The sequence below is a fragment of the Berghia stephanieae genome, chromosome 8, assembly GCF_034508935.2.
Source record: "Berghia stephanieae isolate SIO BIC M18660-M18661 chromosome 8, UCSD_Bste_1.3, whole genome shotgun sequence".
NCBI classification, from domain to species: domain Eukaryota; kingdom Metazoa; phylum Mollusca; class Gastropoda; order Nudibranchia; family Aeolidiidae; genus Berghia; species Berghia stephanieae.
In genome coordinates, this window is record NC_088367.1 from 29,433,857 (window position 1) to 29,454,310 (window position 20,454).

The window sequence follows — 20,454 nt, forward strand, 5'->3', positions numbered from 1 at the left end:
CCACCCTTTCATAGTATAAGCTTGAAACTCCATTCATATCATCAAGTTCATCTACCTATAATACAGTTTTGAGACGATTGGTCACATAACGGGGTGCTGTTCTTAAAAATCTATTTGGGTTTTTGATTATTATTAGTTTTTGTTTTGTTTTGTTTTTTCTTACCTATCTATTTTTTTTTATCATTCTTAAGAACCCACGAACTGAATGGGTGCTAAAGTGGCCTGGTCAGGTCGTGATTGCCGTTTGCCAGACATAATGGAGTGCCGAAGTGGCAGAGGCGCTCAGAGATAAACTCGTGCCGGAATATCTATTTTGTTTTTGTTTTTGTTTGTTTGTTTGTTTGTTGGTTTTTTTTTCATACCTATCTATTTTTAAAAATCATTCTTTAGATTCCGCGAACTGAATGGGTGCTAAAGTGGCCTGGTCAGGTCTTGATTGCCGTTTGTGATAGACTTATTGGAGTGCTGAAGTGGCAGAGGCGCTCAGAGATAAAATCGTGCCGGAACATCTATTTGCTATATATTTCTTTTCATACCTATCTAACATTTTTTAAATCATTCTTTAGATTCCACGGACTGAATGGGTGCTAAAGTGGCCTGGTCAGGTCGTGATTGCCGTATGCCAGACATATTGGAGTGCCGAAGTGGCAGAGGCGCTCAGAGATAAAATCGTGCCGGACTACTTTGACAAGGTGCTAGAGCAGTTAGACGGGCTCAGGGATTTGGTGCGCAGAGACATATCGAGGTGTGAACCTAACCAATCACACGGAAAGACTATCCTTAAGTATCATAGCATTCTCATTTGTTTTACAGATGAAAATAAATATATAAGAGCTTATAAAGATGAATTACGCCCTTTCGCGAAGGCATCACATGATGCCGTCGCCTAGTCATTCTATGAAGGAAAAAAAGATAATCCATCAAACAGGATGTCTGATGTCAACAGGAATCACCCATGTTGTCCAAGTGAGAAATTTAGGGTTTAATAAATGTTGCCCAAAGAAAAAAAAAAGAAAGTGCCTGAAGCAGGGCTTGAACCATCCGGATCACAGTGCAATTCCTTAACCAATCGGCTACTTCGCCACGTTATATAAGAGCTTATAATATATAGTGCATTTTCACTAATTCGCTCATGGGAAGGTCTTGTGAGAAAGAAGTGAAATTGACTGGAATGTCCTGAGGAGAGATGACGATGATGATAAAGAAGAAGAAGAAGAAGAAGAAGAAGAAGAAGAAGAAGAAGAAGAAGAAGAAGAAGAAGAAGAAGAAGAAATAATAACAATACTACTACTACTACTACTACCACTACTACTACTACTACTACTACTACTACTACTACTACTACTACTACTAATAATAATAATAATAATAATAATAATAATATAATAATAATAATAAGAAGAAGAAGAAGAAGAAGAATTAGAATAAGAAGAAGAAGAAGAAGAAGAAGAAGAAGAAGAAGAAGAAGAAGAAGAAGAAGAAGAAGAAGAAGAAGAAGAAGAAGAAGAAGAAGAAGAAGAAGAAGAAGAAGAAGAAGAAGACAAAAAACAGAATATGATGGAGATGTAATGTTGAAGCCCTATGTTCACAGGGAATGTAAAGTCTTCAAACACAATGATGATGCTCTGCTCAATGAGCGTCAAAATGCTTATAATATTATTTAGTTGCCCAGCAGCAGGTCACGTAGAACCGAATTTCTATATAGCACGAGCAAGTCCCCTGTAAGGAGTCCTTTTTGCATCAGCATTCTTTACAACAGTCGCCACTAACTATAGCCGGGTAATCAGTCCCACCCTGGTCAAGTGCGGTACATGAAGCGTTTAAGCGGTCTACATAACGCTGGTACCTATCGAGACTTGTGACCCTCTTGGTCAATCATGACCAACGTAGAAAAAAAAAGTAGTTCTCCAGAGCCTTTGGGTTCATCGAGCGGCGAAGTCTCCCTGACTTGTTTCTGTAGCGTTAAAACGCAAGACCAATTATTTTACTACCTTTTTGATAGGATGCGTCACTATCACATGGTACTTCCAGACATACCGAACTCGATTTATTTATCCTTGTAGATTATGTTTGAAGCCTGAAATCGATCTTTTCATTATTTTTACCGCCTAATGAAAGTAATGATATATTTTTTTCTTCTTACTTCCTTTAGAATTGGCCGAATGACGCTTGGTGCACTGATTGTAATCGAGGTCCACGCAAGAGATGTCGTGGAAACATTGGTGACCGAAAGTGTGCAAGACCCCAACGCTTTTGAGTGGATTAGCCAATTAAGGTGCGGTTATATGGTCTTGTGGTATGACACTCGCTTTCAGATCGGAAGGTCCTGGGTTTGCATAATTGAGTCCTTGGAAAAAGGCTCTTTACTCACATTCTCTCACCGTGCTCAGGTGTAAAACGAGTACCTGGCCGTTAACAGCGCTGTCTCTGTCGGAATAAAATTGTAATATCGCCTAACAGGCATCATGTCTTGTTCTATATGCTGCTGGTGAGGGTTATCCTTTGTAAAGCTCTTTTAGCACCTTTAGTGGATATTTCGCAATATGAACGCTCAAGTTTTAAGTTTAAGGTCACATAGGGAAATGAGAGATAAACATTTATAAAACTCATTCCAAAAAAAAATTGCCGTATGCCATGGTTAATGCGCAATGATATTATTGCTTCAATTCTGCCCAGCGTTGCCCATATGTGATTCATAGCTTCCATATAGTATTATATCGTAACGAATTAAGTAAAGGAAATTGAGTTTAAAATATATAACGCTCTGTATTGACGCTATGTGTATAAGTAAAATACTCACAAAACCTGACTGCCAGATAGAAGTACCAACTTACAAAAATATGTGTAACCTTAAACGTTTATTTAAAAATAGTCTGACTGATATGATTTATTGAGAGCTAATCACCTAACTGGGGGGGGGGGGGGTGTCTGAAAACAATAACAAAGATATGAGTGACGTCGACTTCAATCTTACTACATAGAGCGTTAAGTTTAAAGTCAGCAATATAAAAATTAGAAAATCTCTATGTTATTTGAAGTGTAAATTAAACGAATCTCAATTTACTCAATGAGGCATTCGTTGTTGCTCAAATACTACAAGTTACGGATAGAACCAAATTCAAAGCCGCGGGTTTCGAATTAAAATCCAGTTAAGACATTGTGCCTCAAGAGTTTCGTGTCAGTCTATTTCCTAATTCACCAAGGAAAGGAGGAATTATCTTGGGGGAAACGCTAACTCAATTTAAATTAGCGACTGCAGTATAGGTTTGAATGACGTGCACATAATATATGGTGTCGTTTGTTTAAAAAACACAGTATTTGGTTAACATTGCATTTAGGTACTGTGTTTTTAAAAACAACAGCAGAATGCAGGTCTGACATTCGAACCCAATTGTGACCCCTCGCCTCAAAACTGTATTAAGTCGGAATGAAAATGGAATTTGTAGTCAGAAATATCATACTTAAGTTGAGTTCAAATGCTTTATTGAGGAGAAGGAATATCATATTTTACTGTGCTAAATACCAACGTTTCATATTGTTGACCAGTTTAACTATAATTTGATTTTTTAGCATCTGGTCCATCCCGACTTAATACCGTTTTGAGACGAGGGGTCACAATAATGGGCCTAGTTTAACCTTGTTGTAATGGACAATATTTTGCGTCATTTTTTTTTTTAAGATTTACATTACACCAATGAGCCCACAAGGAATTGGGTTATCAGACCTGCAAAAAAGCTCACGTCGGACCCACCATATAAAACCGTTATCATGTCGGTGTAAACCCAATGTAGAAAAGGTCTTTTTTTTTTGTGAGGTAAAAGTTGACATAAAGTGTGAAATTTTAGTTACTGTTATTTACGAAGCTATGGCTATTGTCCTAAAAAAACATAAATAACAACGTGAAACTGAATGTAATCTTCAATTTAATATAGGAAAACAGATAAAATGGACGTTTTGGGTTTCCCCTTTATAAAAAAGGATTAATAAAACACCGCATTTGAATGAGATAAAAAAACCATATAAAATAAATTTCTGAGTGTTTGCAACGTAAGAAAAGTGCGGCAATGTGGTCTTGTACTTGTGGTATGATACTCGCCTTCGGATCAGAAGGTCCTTAGTTCGAATCCCGCTCTAAGCGGCGCACAGTTGAGTCCCTGGAAAAGGCTCTTTTCTCATATTCTCTCACCGTACTCAGGTGTAAAATCAGTTCTTGGCTGTTGACAGCGTTGTCTCTGTTGGAAAATGTGATATCGCCTAACAGCCGTCATGTCTCGTCCTATAATATGTTAAATATTATGTTGGCTAGGGACCCTTGAGGACGTTTAATGGTCATCGCGCTATATAAATGCTCACCTTTTTTTTTAGATATTACTGGCAATCTGACAACAACTTATACCAAAGAGCAGTGAATGCTGAGTTTCCTTACGGGTATGAGTACTTGGGAAATACACCCAGGCTGGTCATTACTCCTCTTACGGACAGGTAAGAAATTTATAGTCTGAAGTATTTTGGCAAAACAATTTTTGTTTTGTTTTAAACTCACTCAACCCTAATCCTCTACCTACATGCATTCCACTCTCACAAGAGATTACCAAAAAAAATTGGACTGTACATGGTCTAACTCGACTATAGATCATGTAGAAATTAAAAACAGTAGCATTGGTAATATGCATATTATAATTTGTTACTCAAAAAAAAGAAAATATAATATATATATAATATATATATAATAATAATGGGGTAAAAGTAATACCAGGATTGTCAGTGGTAGGGATGAGTGAGTTAAATTGGACTAAAATTAGTTGTTTTTTAATTTTAATATCGATCCATTGAAACGACCCTCAGCATACCAAATCGTCTTAAACTCGAGTTATTTTGTCAGTTTTTTTTTGTTTTTTTTGTTTTTTTTTCTTTTCGGGGGGGGGGGGGGGGGGGGGGTGTCTTTTTTTTGTTAACTTCAAGCTTGGTGCTATGAAGGTTATGACAAGTTTAGGACAATATCATTTGACCAATATTTGAAGTAAAAACAAAGAAAAAAAAAACAACAAAATTTCGGCCAAATTGTAAAAAGTTTTTTTTAAAAAAGTAATTTCTAGAGTGGCGCAGTATATCGGGTTCCCGATTACTCAGTTGATAAGTTGAGACTGAGATCGATCCCGAGTGAAGTCGATGTCTCTCCCCCCCCCCCCCCCCCCCCCTTTTTACACACACACCTTTTCCACTCAGCTGTGATTGGGTAGCTGGATGTTAAAGATATAGCGAAAAGTACTTTTTCAAAAGGGTAGCAAGCAATTGCTATTGCTCGTTTGACGCAGTGGAAACAGAAATAACCTCTCCTTACACCGTGTTCCTTGTAACATATTCGTGTGCAAATCGTGTGCAGATGCCTTAATTCCAATATATATATATATCACTGATTTCTCAATCTCTAGAGTGGAACCACATGGGTTGATCTAGAATTGGAAAGGGTGAGACCAAGAGGTAGTTACTTCCTTGCGTAAATTAAATCATGGAAAACAGTTGATAAAAATCAGTGAAAATATAAATCATTGATATCACAGGATCAACCCGGAAGACATAATATAGTTGAAATGCAGTCGGAGGGGAAGCGACTCTATTACGACTTACTTTACAGTGTAGTCCATAAAGAGTTGCCTCGCTTCATTTACATTTTTTTGTTTTGTTTATACTTCTTCAAATTATAGTCAACTATCATTCTATTTATGTAATACAACTAGATGAAGTGGCATGCATATTTATATTACACGCCGCTATGTGTTAAAAAATATATTTAAAAATATGCTCGTGTCTTAAATTGATAGAAATGGTGCGGTCTAACAATAACTTAATATTGGCTACATCGATGGGTGTCAATTTCAACTCCAATCTTTGAAAATTTTCGTACGGGGCAGTTGGCCATGTAAAACAGATACTGAGAAATTATAGAAATAAAAATCCAGAAACAGGCTGCGCGATTAGGGACCAACTGTAAACCCAAAAGACCAGCAGTGTTATTTTTTTACAATCTTTGAACCTGATTTATAGGGTGCCAAGCGTCTGGTGGCAAGCAATACGAGATCGCAGTAAGTTAGTCCAGTTAAGTTTCCTATTCAAGACCAGCCTGATTAACCTAAATATTCATAAGAAATACACATCGAAGAGCAAAATGTGCACACTTCCGACACAAAATCTCATGTAACATACAATTTCACACAGGAACAGACACTATGTGTCAATAATCAGGTACATGAACGAGCTGCAACAAGATCGCGCTATACAAGAAGAGAGACATTGCCTTGGTTAGCGGCACCAGATACATAGCTAAGTATTTTTGAAGTTCAGTCTCTGTGTTGTTGTACTCTCTGTATGCAGATTGACAAAGTTTGAATAGATCAATTTGTTGAGGTTCTCCTTGAGTTGAAAACTACGTTTCCCAATATCTTGGAAAGAAATGGAAAATTAGAGGCAGGACGAACAATGTTCAATTCTCTAGGAGATAGGTTGGACTTTTTCAAAAATGAGGATACACCAGAATGCTTAAAAAACTTTGGAACGATATCACTTCCAAGAGAATTATGATCTTAGTTATCACAAGAGCAAGCGGTTCAATATGAGTGGCGGAACAAAGGTTATTTGAAATGGATCTAGACAACAAGACTTACGTGAGAAGGAAATTATAATAGATTTGATGATTTCCTTGGAAACAAGAGAGAAATTAGTGAATGTGTGATCTCCTTTGAAGCTTTTAAAATAGGGTTCGGCGTTGGTTGATACTTTGACTAAATTATATCGTTTTGTAGTTCATTGTCAGAGGAAAACTATTGACTAACATCATCGGGGATGTTTTGGTTTGAATAATTTCAAGAGATGACAATTATCTTTCTTACGCTTTCCTCTAAAAGTGTTTGAAAAGTCTTTATCGTTGTAGAGGTTGGATTTAGAATTATTTTAAAGATCTTTCACTTCTTTCACCTTTCTCTTGTAAACGTCTTTATGTATCGTTAAATCTCTTTTCTCCCATTGTCTTTTGGAGAATACTGGAGACTGAAAATGATGCTGCTTGATGCTTGAAAGAATAAGTAACTATAGGAAATGGAATAGAAGTTTCAATATAATCAAAAATGTGGACGTTTTTGGTATCCCCGTTATCAACAAAACCCGATGAATGAAATACTACAGACGAAATTTGATTAAATTAAATTGATTTTCTCTTTGGTGTTTGAATTATCGTGTTTTGTTTATAAAGGGGAAAACAATGGGTGGGGATCCTGACCTCCCATAGCGGGCAGGGAGGTACATACTATGTCTTCTATCCCCTCTTATCTGTTTTCCAATTGCTTTCTGTCTTTGTCTTGGAATGAAATTGCTTGGTTTTGTCCTGACCTTGGTCGGAGTCCTTGGCTGAGGGGGAAACAGTCGAATGTATAGTTATAGTTTTGGGAGATGATATCTTTTTCCTTATAAATCATCTCTCTGTTATGCATTGTATTATGTTTAGTTTACATATTATATGATTGGTAAACATTTGAGTGTGTTCCTCTTAGTTGGGACCTGTGCTTGTGTCTGGATGAGACTTTTAGGTGATCTCAAACGAAGTACTTTGACGGTGTGCTCTTGGAATCTACATCTGTCCCCTATTTGAACCAGTTCCTCTTTGTCTTACCTTGTCTTTTGTGCTTTAATTGTAATTCTAGAACTTTTTACTATCCCATTGTCTTCCTTTTTACTGGCGCTGATATGACCTTAATGTGTTGCAAGCGCCGTAAAACCCTTAAAAACAAACAAAAACAAAGGGGAAAACTGAAACGTCATCACTATCTGTCTTCGTTGATTGTCTTGAAGCTTCCATTCCATTTTACTTATCACTGTCTTTCGGCGCGTCGACGTTGTGCTTTAGTTTCCTTAGCCTCGTCAGTCATCAACGTCACTGTGGATTAATCTGTGACAATTTTTGAGTTGTAATGGGGGCATGGGCGTCCATAAGGTGACCCAGAAGCATGTTGTGAGCTGCAACATTGTCGCTGCTTTCAAGCAAGAGAGAAATCTGTTTCCATTGATGCCGTGCGTTTTGAATAAAAAACCCACAACGTCCGCCGCCGGATATAATGTACCAACGCATAAAACTATGTATAATCTTGATTGTTTATATAGTCTGAATGGTACAATTCATTGAGAACTACTCATAAAAATGGCTGGCTAAAAGTAATAACAAAGAGACGAGTGGTGTCAATTTTTTTCTATCTATAGATTAATATAGACTTTTTTTGCCGTATATTTGGAAGCAGCACTAAAAGAATTAAGACAAAAACTCTCAATAACTCAAATCCTTACCTGCGAACTGATATTCGCAAAAACTGAGCTTTTATAGAGCGCAATATCCACTAAATGGGCTCAAAGCCCGTTACAGGGGCTCCCTCCCTGGCCAACAGCACCAATTTACATGCAGCCTGTTAGGCGATGTTACAATTTTTTTCGGACAGAATCAACGCTGTAAACGCTGTAAACTCATTTTACACCTGAGTACAATGAGAGAATGTGAGTAAAGAGTCCTTTCCAAGGACTCAACTATGCGCCGAGCGAGGCTCGAACCCAGGACCTTCCGATCCTAAAGCGAGGGTCATACCACTAGAAACATAGCCTGGTATCATATTTGATTTATAAAATAAGGAGCAGGAACCCGTGCAAGATAAAGATCTGAACAAGTCGTGTATGAAAGGTGCCAGACAAAGCAAGAACGTCAGACCTTCTGATTACCGGTCAGACTTGCTACCATTACACCACAGGAGTTCCCGATAGTTGGGAAAATTTTAATACCTATTAGAAGGGGGAATTAGGTCCCAAAAAACCTTGAATTGTGCAAATTAGGGTTGAAAGAATGAAAATTACATAGAATATGAAAAAATCGTGTAACTTATGCTATAGAACCACTCTGAGAGATCAGTATTAGTTGAGATACAAGCTTTTTAGGATTGGAAAATTTTGAAATGGACGACAAAAACATCCGTTCATTCCTATTGTGTAAACATTCAAAACTAGGAGACCTAGATTTTGGTTTTACGTCATCCTTGGGTTCCCATTGGTAACTAGTTTTAGTGTTAAACCGGGTGTTTTCCTTTCACTAAACTTTCGATTTACGAACTATCCAAATACGCTTCAACAGTCGTAATGTCACTTCTCTCGTAATGCGCATGGTAACTTAGTAACTGGCTCTAAACTAACGGAACAATGGCGGACGCCCTTATGAAATGTTTCTCCGACGAGCATAAAAGCGTATCCAGAGGGGGAAAAAACATTAAAAATCTGATCGTGTTTTAACTTTTACACATTCTGATCACAAGACATATGAAAAGTTCTAGCCAGCATGAAGAAGAAAAAGTACCGATTTTCTTTGTTTAGAACCACGATGGCTGCTGTTGCTGGGCGACGTGACATCAGACTATTGAATCATCGTCAATATTATTCAATTTTGCTAGTTATGATGAGAGACTTCTGTTTTGTGTATTTGATTTAGCAACTAGAACCAACGACACTAATAAAGACGGGCAGACGGACGGACACACAAACAAACTCGTAGAACACAGCTGGATTAAATGTAGGCAACTGGTGTTGTCTTTCCTAAAATATTGCGATAATTGTGTTACATGTTTTATAGCCTATTTTGGTCAGACTTGGTGACTGCAGGGGGGGGGGTCAAGATAGCTCAGTTGGTAGAGCACTCGCTTCACACGCAAAATACCGAGATCGATCCCGAGTGCAGTCGAATTTTTTTCCTGACCTCCCAGTCCACCAAACAGTGATTGGGTAGCTGTGTCTGTTATATCTGGCGGAAAGTACTTTGTGATAGACTTGCGTCCTATGAAAAGGATATAAAGCAATTGTTATTGTCCTTTTCACGCTATAGAAACCAGGATAAACTCCGGCACCATGGACTGAATGGCTCTGAAGCACTATTACATTTTGATGACAGTATGGAATCAGCATACCTATAACATTGTATTAGAACGCTATGATTATCGTCACCATCATCATCATCATCATCATCATCAACATCAATAGTTATGAAGCAGTATGGTGTCAAGTTATTTACGTTACGTTATTGACCTCATGGTGACAATGGAAGCATGTTCTATCTGTACTGTTGTGTCCTTGTGTAAGGCACTGCACACAAATTGCCTGCTCGTTCAGGTATAATTGTGTGCTCGGCTAAAATCACCCGCGACTGTTCTATCTGTTGTCCAAAAAATTACTCTGTACTGATGGCTTATGTTGTATGAAATAGGTCTTACGTGTCTTTCTGGTGATCCATTGTGCAGTTACATTAGAGTTGTAAAATTGTAACATTACTTGTGTATTCCATATGAAATTCTCATAATTCATAATTGAATGTTGATGGACCTTCGCTTGCAGCAAACAACACATACATTGAACACGAGAAGACGAGGACAAAGACATTGAGTACGTTTAGTGGATATTGCTCCAAATAAACGCTCAATTTTCTTTCTTCTTCTTCTTCTTCTTCTTCTTCTTCTTCTTCTTCTTCTTCTTCTTCTTCTTCTTCTTCTTCTTCTTCTTCTTCTTCTTCTTCTTCTTCTTCTTCTTCTTCTTCTTCTTCTTCTACTTACTACTACTACTACTACTACTACTACTACTACTACTACTACTACTACTATTAGTACTACTACTATTACTACTACTATACTACTACTACTACTACTACTACTACTACTACTACTACTGCTGCTACTACTACTACTACTACTACTACTACTACTACTACTACTACTACTACTACTAATACTACTACTACTACTACTACTACCACTACTCCTACTACTTCTACATTAAAGATCCTAAAAAATGTGTATGACACAATGCCATACAATGCAGATAGAAAGATACCAGAAAAATAAATCCCAAAAAATCAGTCTGCCTCGACTGATTTATTGATTACTGGTAATCAAGGGGTCTGAGTTGCTCCATTTTATTTTATTGAAAATATCAAATTAAGAAATTAATATTGATATCATATTTGATACAGCAGACCGAGCGAAGCAGCACATACCAATAATATCAAATAATCTGCGACATTGGAATCTTAAGGTCAACGGATCCAAAACAGAAATTACAGTGGTTAACACGATACACGCGGAATGGAAAAGTTAAAGAAAAATTGGAAACTTGATTAATGAGAATGGAGACATCAAAATGAGAAAAATACTAGCTCAAACTGCATTCAGAGAACTCCACGTTTGGAACAGGACGAACATCATTAATGAAAATAAAAAATACGACTTTACGAAGCGCTAGTGCTGCCAATCCTTATGTACAACTGTTGTACGTGGAGTCTTACAAAAAAGAATTTGGATACCTGGACTCCTTTCATCACAAACAACTGAGACGAGTTATCGGGGTACATTGGCTAGACAAAATCAGTAATAAGGATGTATATGCCGGATGCAGAGCACAACCAGTCAGTACGCGAATAAAGAACAAAGATGGGAACCGTTCGTACACGTGCTCCGACGAGATGAAAATATTCCAACACAAACGTCGATGGATGATTACTTCAAACAAGGGGCCAAATTCAGAAGGCGTACACCAACTTCACATACGACAACATTGAATCAAGATCTCAAAAAGATCAAATGCATTTAGAAAATAAACAACCGAAGAACTGATTTCAACAAAACAAGGAAACATACAATTGCCTCGGCACATTAACACACGTGATGACATTCAAAAGCTAATAACACGTGCACTGGACAGAGATTTATGGAAACAAATTATTAAACAGAAACTAGAAACAGACTGACACAATCGCAGTAACAAACACATTCACGGCAAGCGTCCATAGAGACAGCGCAGCGGTTGGTGACCCTGTCCACTGCGTGTTGGAATCTGTGTTATCGGTGGCTAATTTAATCGAATTTTGATGTTGATAGTGTAAATAACATTAGGTCGTCATAATAAATGTTTAAAATATTTCGACCAATGCCAACTCCTCACCTGCTGCGTTTTAAGCCATTGGGGGTAAAACTTGAAATGATAACATTGTTATCAGACAGGTGACCGTAAGCCATTGGGGGTAAAACTTGAAATGATAACATTGTTATCAGACAGGTGGCCGTAGCCACGACTCCGATTTTGTAATATAGACAAGGTCGAGTATACTATTTCTAAAATTCTATTGCTAATAATTCGTCATTGGTTGTCTCCAAATTTAATTAAACGAGTTTTAGCTCGGAAACAAGACCAAGAACGAAAACTTGACATTGGAATCCTGTCTGACATATGTCTGTCATGGATCAAAATAGCTATTTGTTTGCAAACGTGTTCAGAATATGAACCTCAACATAATTGATTTCGTGAACAATTTCAGATGCTACCTGACCTTGACTGGGGCCTTAAATCTGTTGTTTGGTGGAGCTCCTGCCGGACCAGCTGGTACGGGGAAAACAGAGACGACAAAGGTACCATATTATGATATAGGTGAAAAGTAAAATAGGTATAGGTGGGACGCTTAGTCTCAAAACGGCAGTACGCTTTTGCATGCTAGACACCAAACATAGATTTTAAAATTATTATGAAAAGAAATGAAAGATTTCTGATTTTTTTGTAGGAACCACATTATTTGTTGTCCTTCAGAACCATTAGGCCCATTCTAGCCGAATTTATCCCGTTTTAACAGCATGGAATGGACAATAGCAATTGCTATCTACTCATTGAATAGTCTATCGCAAAGTACTTTTCGTCAGATCTAAAAAGACCCAGCAACCCAAACACTGCTGGGTGGACAGGGTAGTCAGAAAAAATATCTCGACTTCACACGGGATCGAAATATCACTCTTTACGCGTTAAGAAAGTGCCTTACCAACATTTAGTAACATTTTAAGTTAATTCAAAAACTTAAAAACCTTGTTCAACTATATATATATATATATATATATATATATATATATATATATATATATATATTATATATATATAGGGGGGGGGTGTCCAGATAGCTAAGTTGGTAGAACACTATCATCACATGCAAAGAGACCAAGATCGATCCCAGGTGTAGTTGAGATGTTTATTCTGCCCCCACCCCCACCCCGACAATCCAACAGTAACTGGAGTAATTAGGTCTGTCGGAAAAAAAACTATGACATATAGCATCCTATCCAAAGGATAACAAGAAATTGCTATTATCCGTTTCACGCTATAAAAAGTGGGATAAACTCCGGCTCCATCAGCCTACTGGCTCTGAAAAAAAGGTTCATAAAAGTCTATAAAATCAACTTCGAGCATCTCACTCACCCGACATGATGATCTTTTGAGGTCGATGATCAGATATAATCGACGAGGACATAACAACAAGTCTGGTAACCAAACTCATTTACGGGCTTTATTTTAACATTGTTGTAATGGACAATCTTTTGTGTCGGTTTGGTTTTGATTACAATATTAAAATGTATATCTAGCGCATTTTCACGAATTTGCGGTGCTCAATGGGTTTTTTTAAATGGCAATTTAAACACTCAGCAAAGTTAGGAACACAAAATGTTATAATTCATTCTGTATAATGAGTCTGTTTTGCGTTGGATTTTTTTTTTTTTTGGTTTGGGTGGTATGTTTGTATGTTTGTTTTATGTTGTTGTTGTTTTTGTTTTTGGTTTTTGTTTCTTTTAAATTTGGCACTAACAGTGTCTTATTATCGATCATACATCAGGGACGAGTTAGATAATGTATGTTAAGTGTCTCACCAAGGGGTAATACGCAGAACAAAAAGTCTTGAAATTAATGTGTTCCACCAACTATCACTGGCTGGGCTCAACATTGTATTGGTTTTATCCAAGGCGAGATATAGTTTCGGCTAGCAAATTAAATAATGCCCCGCTCCAATTATATGCGTCTTTTCTATTTTATGTATGCACTGCTGCTGTAGAAAGCTCTATTCCTGGAATGGGCCTTTTGACCTTCCATTGTGAGCAGGAAAGTTACCTGATTTTGTCCTGGGCCTGGCTTGAATCTGAGAGAGAAACAGTTCAATGTATAGTTATAGTCTTGGGAGATGATATGTTTTTCCTTGTAAATCATTTCATTGTTATGCATGATTATATTTCTTTTTGTTTTGAATACAACTTTTAAAACATTTGAGTGTATTTCCTTTAGTGGTAATTTATGTTTGTGTTTGGGTGAAGTACTCTCAAACTAAGTTTACTGATTCTGTGCTTTTGAATTCCCCATTTGTTCACTATTTGAACGATTCCCCATTGTCTTACTTTGTCTTGTGTGTTTTTAATTGCAAATTTGCCTTCGTACTTCGTCTTATCATGCCAAAATACTCTCAAACCTGGGACTTCCGTGAAACTCTTGTTATCCAATGTATCCCCCCCCCCCACAAACACACACACACACACACACATATATATATATATATATATATATATATATATATATATATATATATATATATATATATTATAAAAACAAAAACCATGAAATAATGGTGCTCAACTTTTTGATAAAAGTAAACGGAGCTATTTATAAACATTTCAAATATAATTATGATTAACTCAATAAAATACGTAAACTGAACCAATTTTTCATATTTTTGTCTGAAAATTTCAATTTTAAGCATCGATATCACTTACATATAATACCACTTTGAGTCACATATCTGTATCATATTTTGCAGGATCTGGGTAAAGCTTTTGCAATCCAATGTGTTGTATTCAACTGTTCAGACCAATTAGATTTCATGGCAATGGGGAAATTCTTCAAAGGCCTCGCAAGGTATAAAAGAAAAGATAAATTAAAATTTATGTATCCAACAAGGATTGTTATGGATAGTAAAGACAACAAAAAGGTGATCCCTTTATAACATTATATTCACTCTTGCCTTAAGCAATTCTTTTGGCTTACTTCACTCGCATTTTCTTTTTTTAAATTGCGGCCTGGGTTATTCCAGTCTTCCCTTGGAATAGACCCTAGAGACAAATTCCCCCTATGGGATTAATAAAGAGAATTTTAATTAATTTTTAAAAAATGTAATGAGACATGCCAGACGTGTACACTCGTTATTTGCAAATATTGCACTTCGGAAGTCACTCAAAACTGTAGGAAGCTTAATTAAGTTAACCCGTGTTCTGAAAAGACATGTATTTAAAAATTTGGCCAGAAAACTTGTCCTTCAAATATTATCTGTCGATTTAAATGACCCTCATCTTGTCAAAATCTCTCAAACCTGAAACTTCGAAAAGTCTCAGGCTTGAGAGTTTTGCCAAGATGAGGGTCATTTAAATCGGTCGATATTCGAAGGACGAGTTTTCTGGCCAAATTAAAAATACATGTTTTACCAAAGTACAGCAGTAAAATTGTTAATTCCCAATAATCTATTCATTTTATAATCCATCTGTTTTTTGTTTGTTTTGTTTTGTTTTGTTTTGTTTTTAAATGTGTCGCCTACCTTTACCAAGCTTATATTATTGTTGTGCGTCCTTCTGAAGTTCGAAAAAGTTTGTATCAAAAGTACAAAACAACAAACACAAACAAACATAATAACAATAATAATATGAAGTTGAAATTAAACTGCAGTTAATTAGTGAAAACATATAATCTAGACGCTCTAGGTGTCCATATAATGTGGTCTTGTAGGATGACGCTCGCTTTCGGATCGGAAGGTCCTGGGTTCGAGCCTCGCTCGGCCCATACACGAGTCCTTTGAAAAGACTCTTTACTACCATTCTCTTGTCGTACTCATGTGTAAAGCTCAAGTTTTTTTTTAATGTGGGCGGCGAATAAGACAAAACATATTCAGGATGCCCATAAAATATTTCCCTGTTAATAACAAAATATTTAACAGAAAATCGTTACAGCCAATATACTTTAAACATATACCTGTGAATACATAAACGCTTTGCATATTGTCTGCCATTAATTTTTACTCAATGTGTCTACATATTGTTGCCATGGTTGCCTACTGGCTAATTCAACACATTTTCGAGTTCTTTCCGTGTGTTTTGTAACTTTTGTGGCGTGATGGATTAAATAACAGCTATCCTATTTCATGGTCAAAACATTTGGAACGGAATACGAACACACAAAGTCTCTGATGTAACCCCACAGGAAAAAGTCGTACAAGAAATGCCACGTAACGCAGGTGCCCTCGGCAATGGAATACATGTCTCACAACCCATCTGTCTGGAAACGCGTCATTTAGAAATGCGCGAACGGCCGGTCTCCGTTGTGTAATGTAAATGTCGCTGCTCCAAGCTCGAAGAAATATTAAATAACAATGTGAAATTGAATGTAAGCTTCAATTTGATAAACGAAAACGTCCATTTTATCTGTTTTCGTATATTACGTCCATTTTATCTGTTTCTGTATATTACATTGAAGCTTACATTCAATTTCACATTGGTATTTATGTCTCCATTGTGGGAAGGTGGAAGAACACCGTCTGACTGAAAAATTATCTACCGCGTAAATTCACGAAGATGGGATGCAGCCAAGGACATCTATACTGAAAGGACATTCATGGGGAATCTTCAGGCAACGCAGGCGGGGGCTATCTAAAAAATCTAGAAAATTCAAACCAAAATAACAGCAGGGGTAATGTATGGCAAGATCTGCCTTTTTAGAGAGTGGTTGTGAATTCTGGGTCCAAAAAATATTTAATGATTATTATTATCATCAGTGAATTTGAGTAGCCAAGACACGGAAAGGATGAGCAGTTAGATATTCTAAAAACTGACCTTATAGTGATTGATTCAGGATGATTTCTTTAGAAGCTTGATTAATGAATGTACATGAGAATGAGGATGAACAATTAGATGAAGGGGAAAGGAGATGTACAATATCAACAAATGGAGGTGATCTGTTGAGGATGATCCCAAGAAATATATGAATACTTAAATATCTACTAAGGGATGCACTACATATATCATAGTTGTAATTAGGGTCGCTCGAAATTTTCAACTTTTTAAAACATTATTTCATCCCTATAAGGGACGATCGGTCCACCAGGTAGAATTTTCATTGGAACACCTGCAGACCAATGTCTTTCACAAATAACAAATTCTGTCGGATGTCGTTCAATATTATCACGAGGAGGGAGTTTGTTTAACCATGTTAACCGTTCCGGTTACTCTGTAGGCAATCTGAACACACAACATTTGTTGGCTTTTTGTAGTTACCATTGCAATTCGCAACACCACATTTTTCCCCATCTTGAATTTGCTAACTAATCACGTCCATGAATTTCAGACAAAAGAGGCAAAAGTTCATGTGAGGCAAAACATTCAGAGTACATGTTCATTCCATACAGTCAATGGAGTAGCATCAGATTCATAGTTCCATTCCATTCCATATTCATAGAGTTAATTAATAAAGTAACATATCAGATCAATGAGACAGAACTATATATTGAGAGTACAATAGTCAGATTTTTAATAAGTGGCGTGTTTTTTTCTTCTTTTTCTCAGCTGTTCTCAATGTACAGCTTCAAAAATTTGTATGAACCTCTGGATCATTTTGTCTTAATAAAAAATATTTTTTTCACGAATGTTAAAACAATAGGAAAGTATTTCGCTTATTACAGCTATATTAAAATCGATAACTGCTAAGAATCGGAACTCAAAGATGATTTATAGTGTCATAATTATGATTTTCTGCTTATCCATTTTGAAAGAATTTGTTAAAATGGAATGTTCAGTTAATTGAAACTTATATGATGTTCGTACAGTATCCGAAAATGAAGGAACGACAGACAAGTTTACATTTTATAACAATCAATATACACTATTGATGAATACAAATTAAAGTGAACATTACGCGCTTCCAACATTATTTTGATTTAGAATTTTTGAGAAATAGATTGTTATTTATACTAAAGAGGATTATATAAATTTAATGAAGACCAGACAAAAGTAGAATAAAGATCATCATTATCATTTTGTGCCGTTATTGGTCGCGTTGGCAGTCATTGCTCCGCACTCCGCTCCTTTTTTCTGTTGCTCTGATACTATTTCTTTTGTTCCTAACTAGTCTGTCAGTGATTCCATCATTTTTTGCTGTTTTTCAGGGGCTCTCTAACCTGTTAATTTTCCGACCATATTCAGTTTTTCCAGGCCCTCTCTTCTCATCGCATGGCCTAGGATTTCTGCCAGCCGTCTATGTATTGTTGATCAAAATAAATGATGAAAAATGTAGCTTTATAGGAATTATGAAATCGTATGCTTTATTAAGTGAGAAATGACAGAAGTAAGGAGGGAAGGAGGAAAGGGGAACAGTGCCGAAACATCCTGATGTTTACATTATTGGTATATTCTCCACTCTTCCAGTGCTGGGGCATGGGCGTGTTTTGATGAATTCAACAGAATCGACATAGAGGTTTTGTCTGTGGTAGCACAACAGATAGCTACGATCCAGAATGCCCAGAGAATGAAGGTAATGGTATAAGGAGATAAGATGATATGACTTAAGAAAACGTAATATTTTGTGAAATAACTTTTGTAGAATATTTGATTTCAAAATAATTAGACGTTCGAGATTTGAAAAAGGATATGGGATAAATGAGATAAACAATTCATGTCCTGTATTACGTTTTTAAAAATTCACTTGTTATAGTCAACCTTTTATTGGTGATCTTATTATGTAGCACCAGTACAGGTTTTAAAATACCTCATAAAATAAATAAAAATTGCGATAAAGCACACCCGGTGATTATCTGCTATTTGGCCTACCGATTGGAGGCGGTCAGCCTCGCATATGTGAGACAAAAAAGCAAAGAGAAAAAAATAAATCATACATAGTTATCGAAATATTATAATTCTTAATCTCCTGTAAACGATTCGCAGATGGATTCATTTATATTCGAGGGGCTCGATATCGTCCTCAAGCCATCATGTGCTGTCTTCATCACGATGAACCCCGGGTACGCAGGACGTACCGAACTCCCAGACAATCTAAAGGTGAGGATAAGAGCAGCAAAGCTCACAGTGACAGTCGCAATATTCCGGAAGAAACCGGTTTTGAGGATGATGATATGATGATGATGATGATGATGATGATTGATGATGATCCTGATGATGATCGATGGTGAGGAATGTGATGGTAATGATGACGTTGATGATAGTGAAGGCTAGAATGATGACGATGGTTGATGGAGACTTCGGTAATGACGATAATAATATGGTAATATAAATACATGAAATAACGGATATTGTCGGAGGCTGGTACAAAACAAACATTTAATAACCATCTTTTACTTTATAAAATACAGATTTGGATACACATGTTTTACAAACAAATATTTGAAGTATTTAAATCCGATTGGTCGTGCTGCAGCCATAAATGCGCTATAGGTATGGATAAACGGATTTCTATCAATGATGTCATTGTATTCTTCATTCTGCAGGCTCTGTTCCGTCCCGTCGCAATGATGGTTCCAGACTACGCCCTTATCGCGGAGATCAGCTTGTTCTCCTTTGGGTTCGGAGAAGCCCGACCATTGGCCAAGAAGATTGTCACGACGTTCAAATTGTCCTCTGAACAGCTTAGCACTCAAGTAATTGCAATTTTTCTTCTTGAAAAGATATAAACATTCATTTTATTTGCCAAATGGGGACAACTTTTATTAGACTAGTCAAAGAGAGGCCTGGAATAATCCAGATCTAGGCATGTGCAAGCGTCGTGCGTAACACGAGTTTGAGCCGATGACCCACAGAAGGCAAGGACAATATCTTCTAAGTACGAAACAAAGGCCATGCCACTGCGCCACACTCGTACTTTTTTTTATTGAGCTTTCATATAGCGCATTATCCGCTAAATGTGCTCAAAGCGCTTTACAAGGGGTCCCTGGTCAACAGCAACATTTAACATGTAGGATGGGACATAACGCCTATTAGGCGATATTACAATTTTTCGGACAATGACAACGCTATTAACGGCCAGGTACTCATTTTACACCTGAGTACGGTGAGAGAATGTGAGTAAAGAGTCTTTTCCAAGGACTCAACTATGCGCCGAGCGCGAGGCTCGATTCCAGGACCTTCCGATCCGAAAGCGAGTGTCATACCACTAGACCACATAGCCGCATTTCATTTTCTTTACGACAACAAACAGAAGCAGCGAGAGATGGAGACATTTTTTATACCTTTAATCTTTATAAATCTCCAAATCCGGGGTTTGGCATGTGATATACGGTTAGATAGGTAAATAGATGGATATTCCAATAAAATAGTGAACCAAAAATTAAGAGATGAAAAAGATAGATAGATGGATATGTATACCGATAAATAGACGGATATTTTTACACACACACACACACACACACACACACACACACACACACACATATATATATATATATATATATATATATATATATATATATAAGAGTGTTGGTGGGTACTTGTAGGTACGAGAGTGAATTTATTGATATATATAATATATATGTATAAATAT

At 36.8% G+C, this 20,454-nt stretch overlaps 1 protein-coding gene across 1 annotated transcript in view; it reads left to right on the forward strand.

Annotated features, from left to right (window-relative positions):
- LOC144978482 (dynein axonemal heavy chain 1-like) overlaps positions 1 to 20,454 on the forward strand; it is a 169,865-nt gene that overhangs the window by 37,627 nt on the left and 111,784 nt on the right. Inside the window, exons 28-35 of the mRNA XM_078924625.1 lie at positions 567 to 745; positions 2,153 to 2,275; positions 4,366 to 4,482; positions 12,380 to 12,470; positions 14,684 to 14,781; positions 18,330 to 18,435; positions 18,846 to 18,959; positions 19,406 to 19,555. Of these exons, the coding sequence (XP_078780751.1) occupies positions 567 to 745; positions 2,153 to 2,275; positions 4,366 to 4,482; positions 12,380 to 12,470; positions 14,684 to 14,781; positions 18,330 to 18,435; positions 18,846 to 18,959; positions 19,406 to 19,555 (978 nt within the window). The remainder of the gene's footprint in view (positions 1 to 566; positions 746 to 2,152; positions 2,276 to 4,365; positions 4,483 to 12,379; positions 12,471 to 14,683; positions 14,782 to 18,329; positions 18,436 to 18,845; positions 18,960 to 19,405; positions 19,556 to 20,454) is intronic.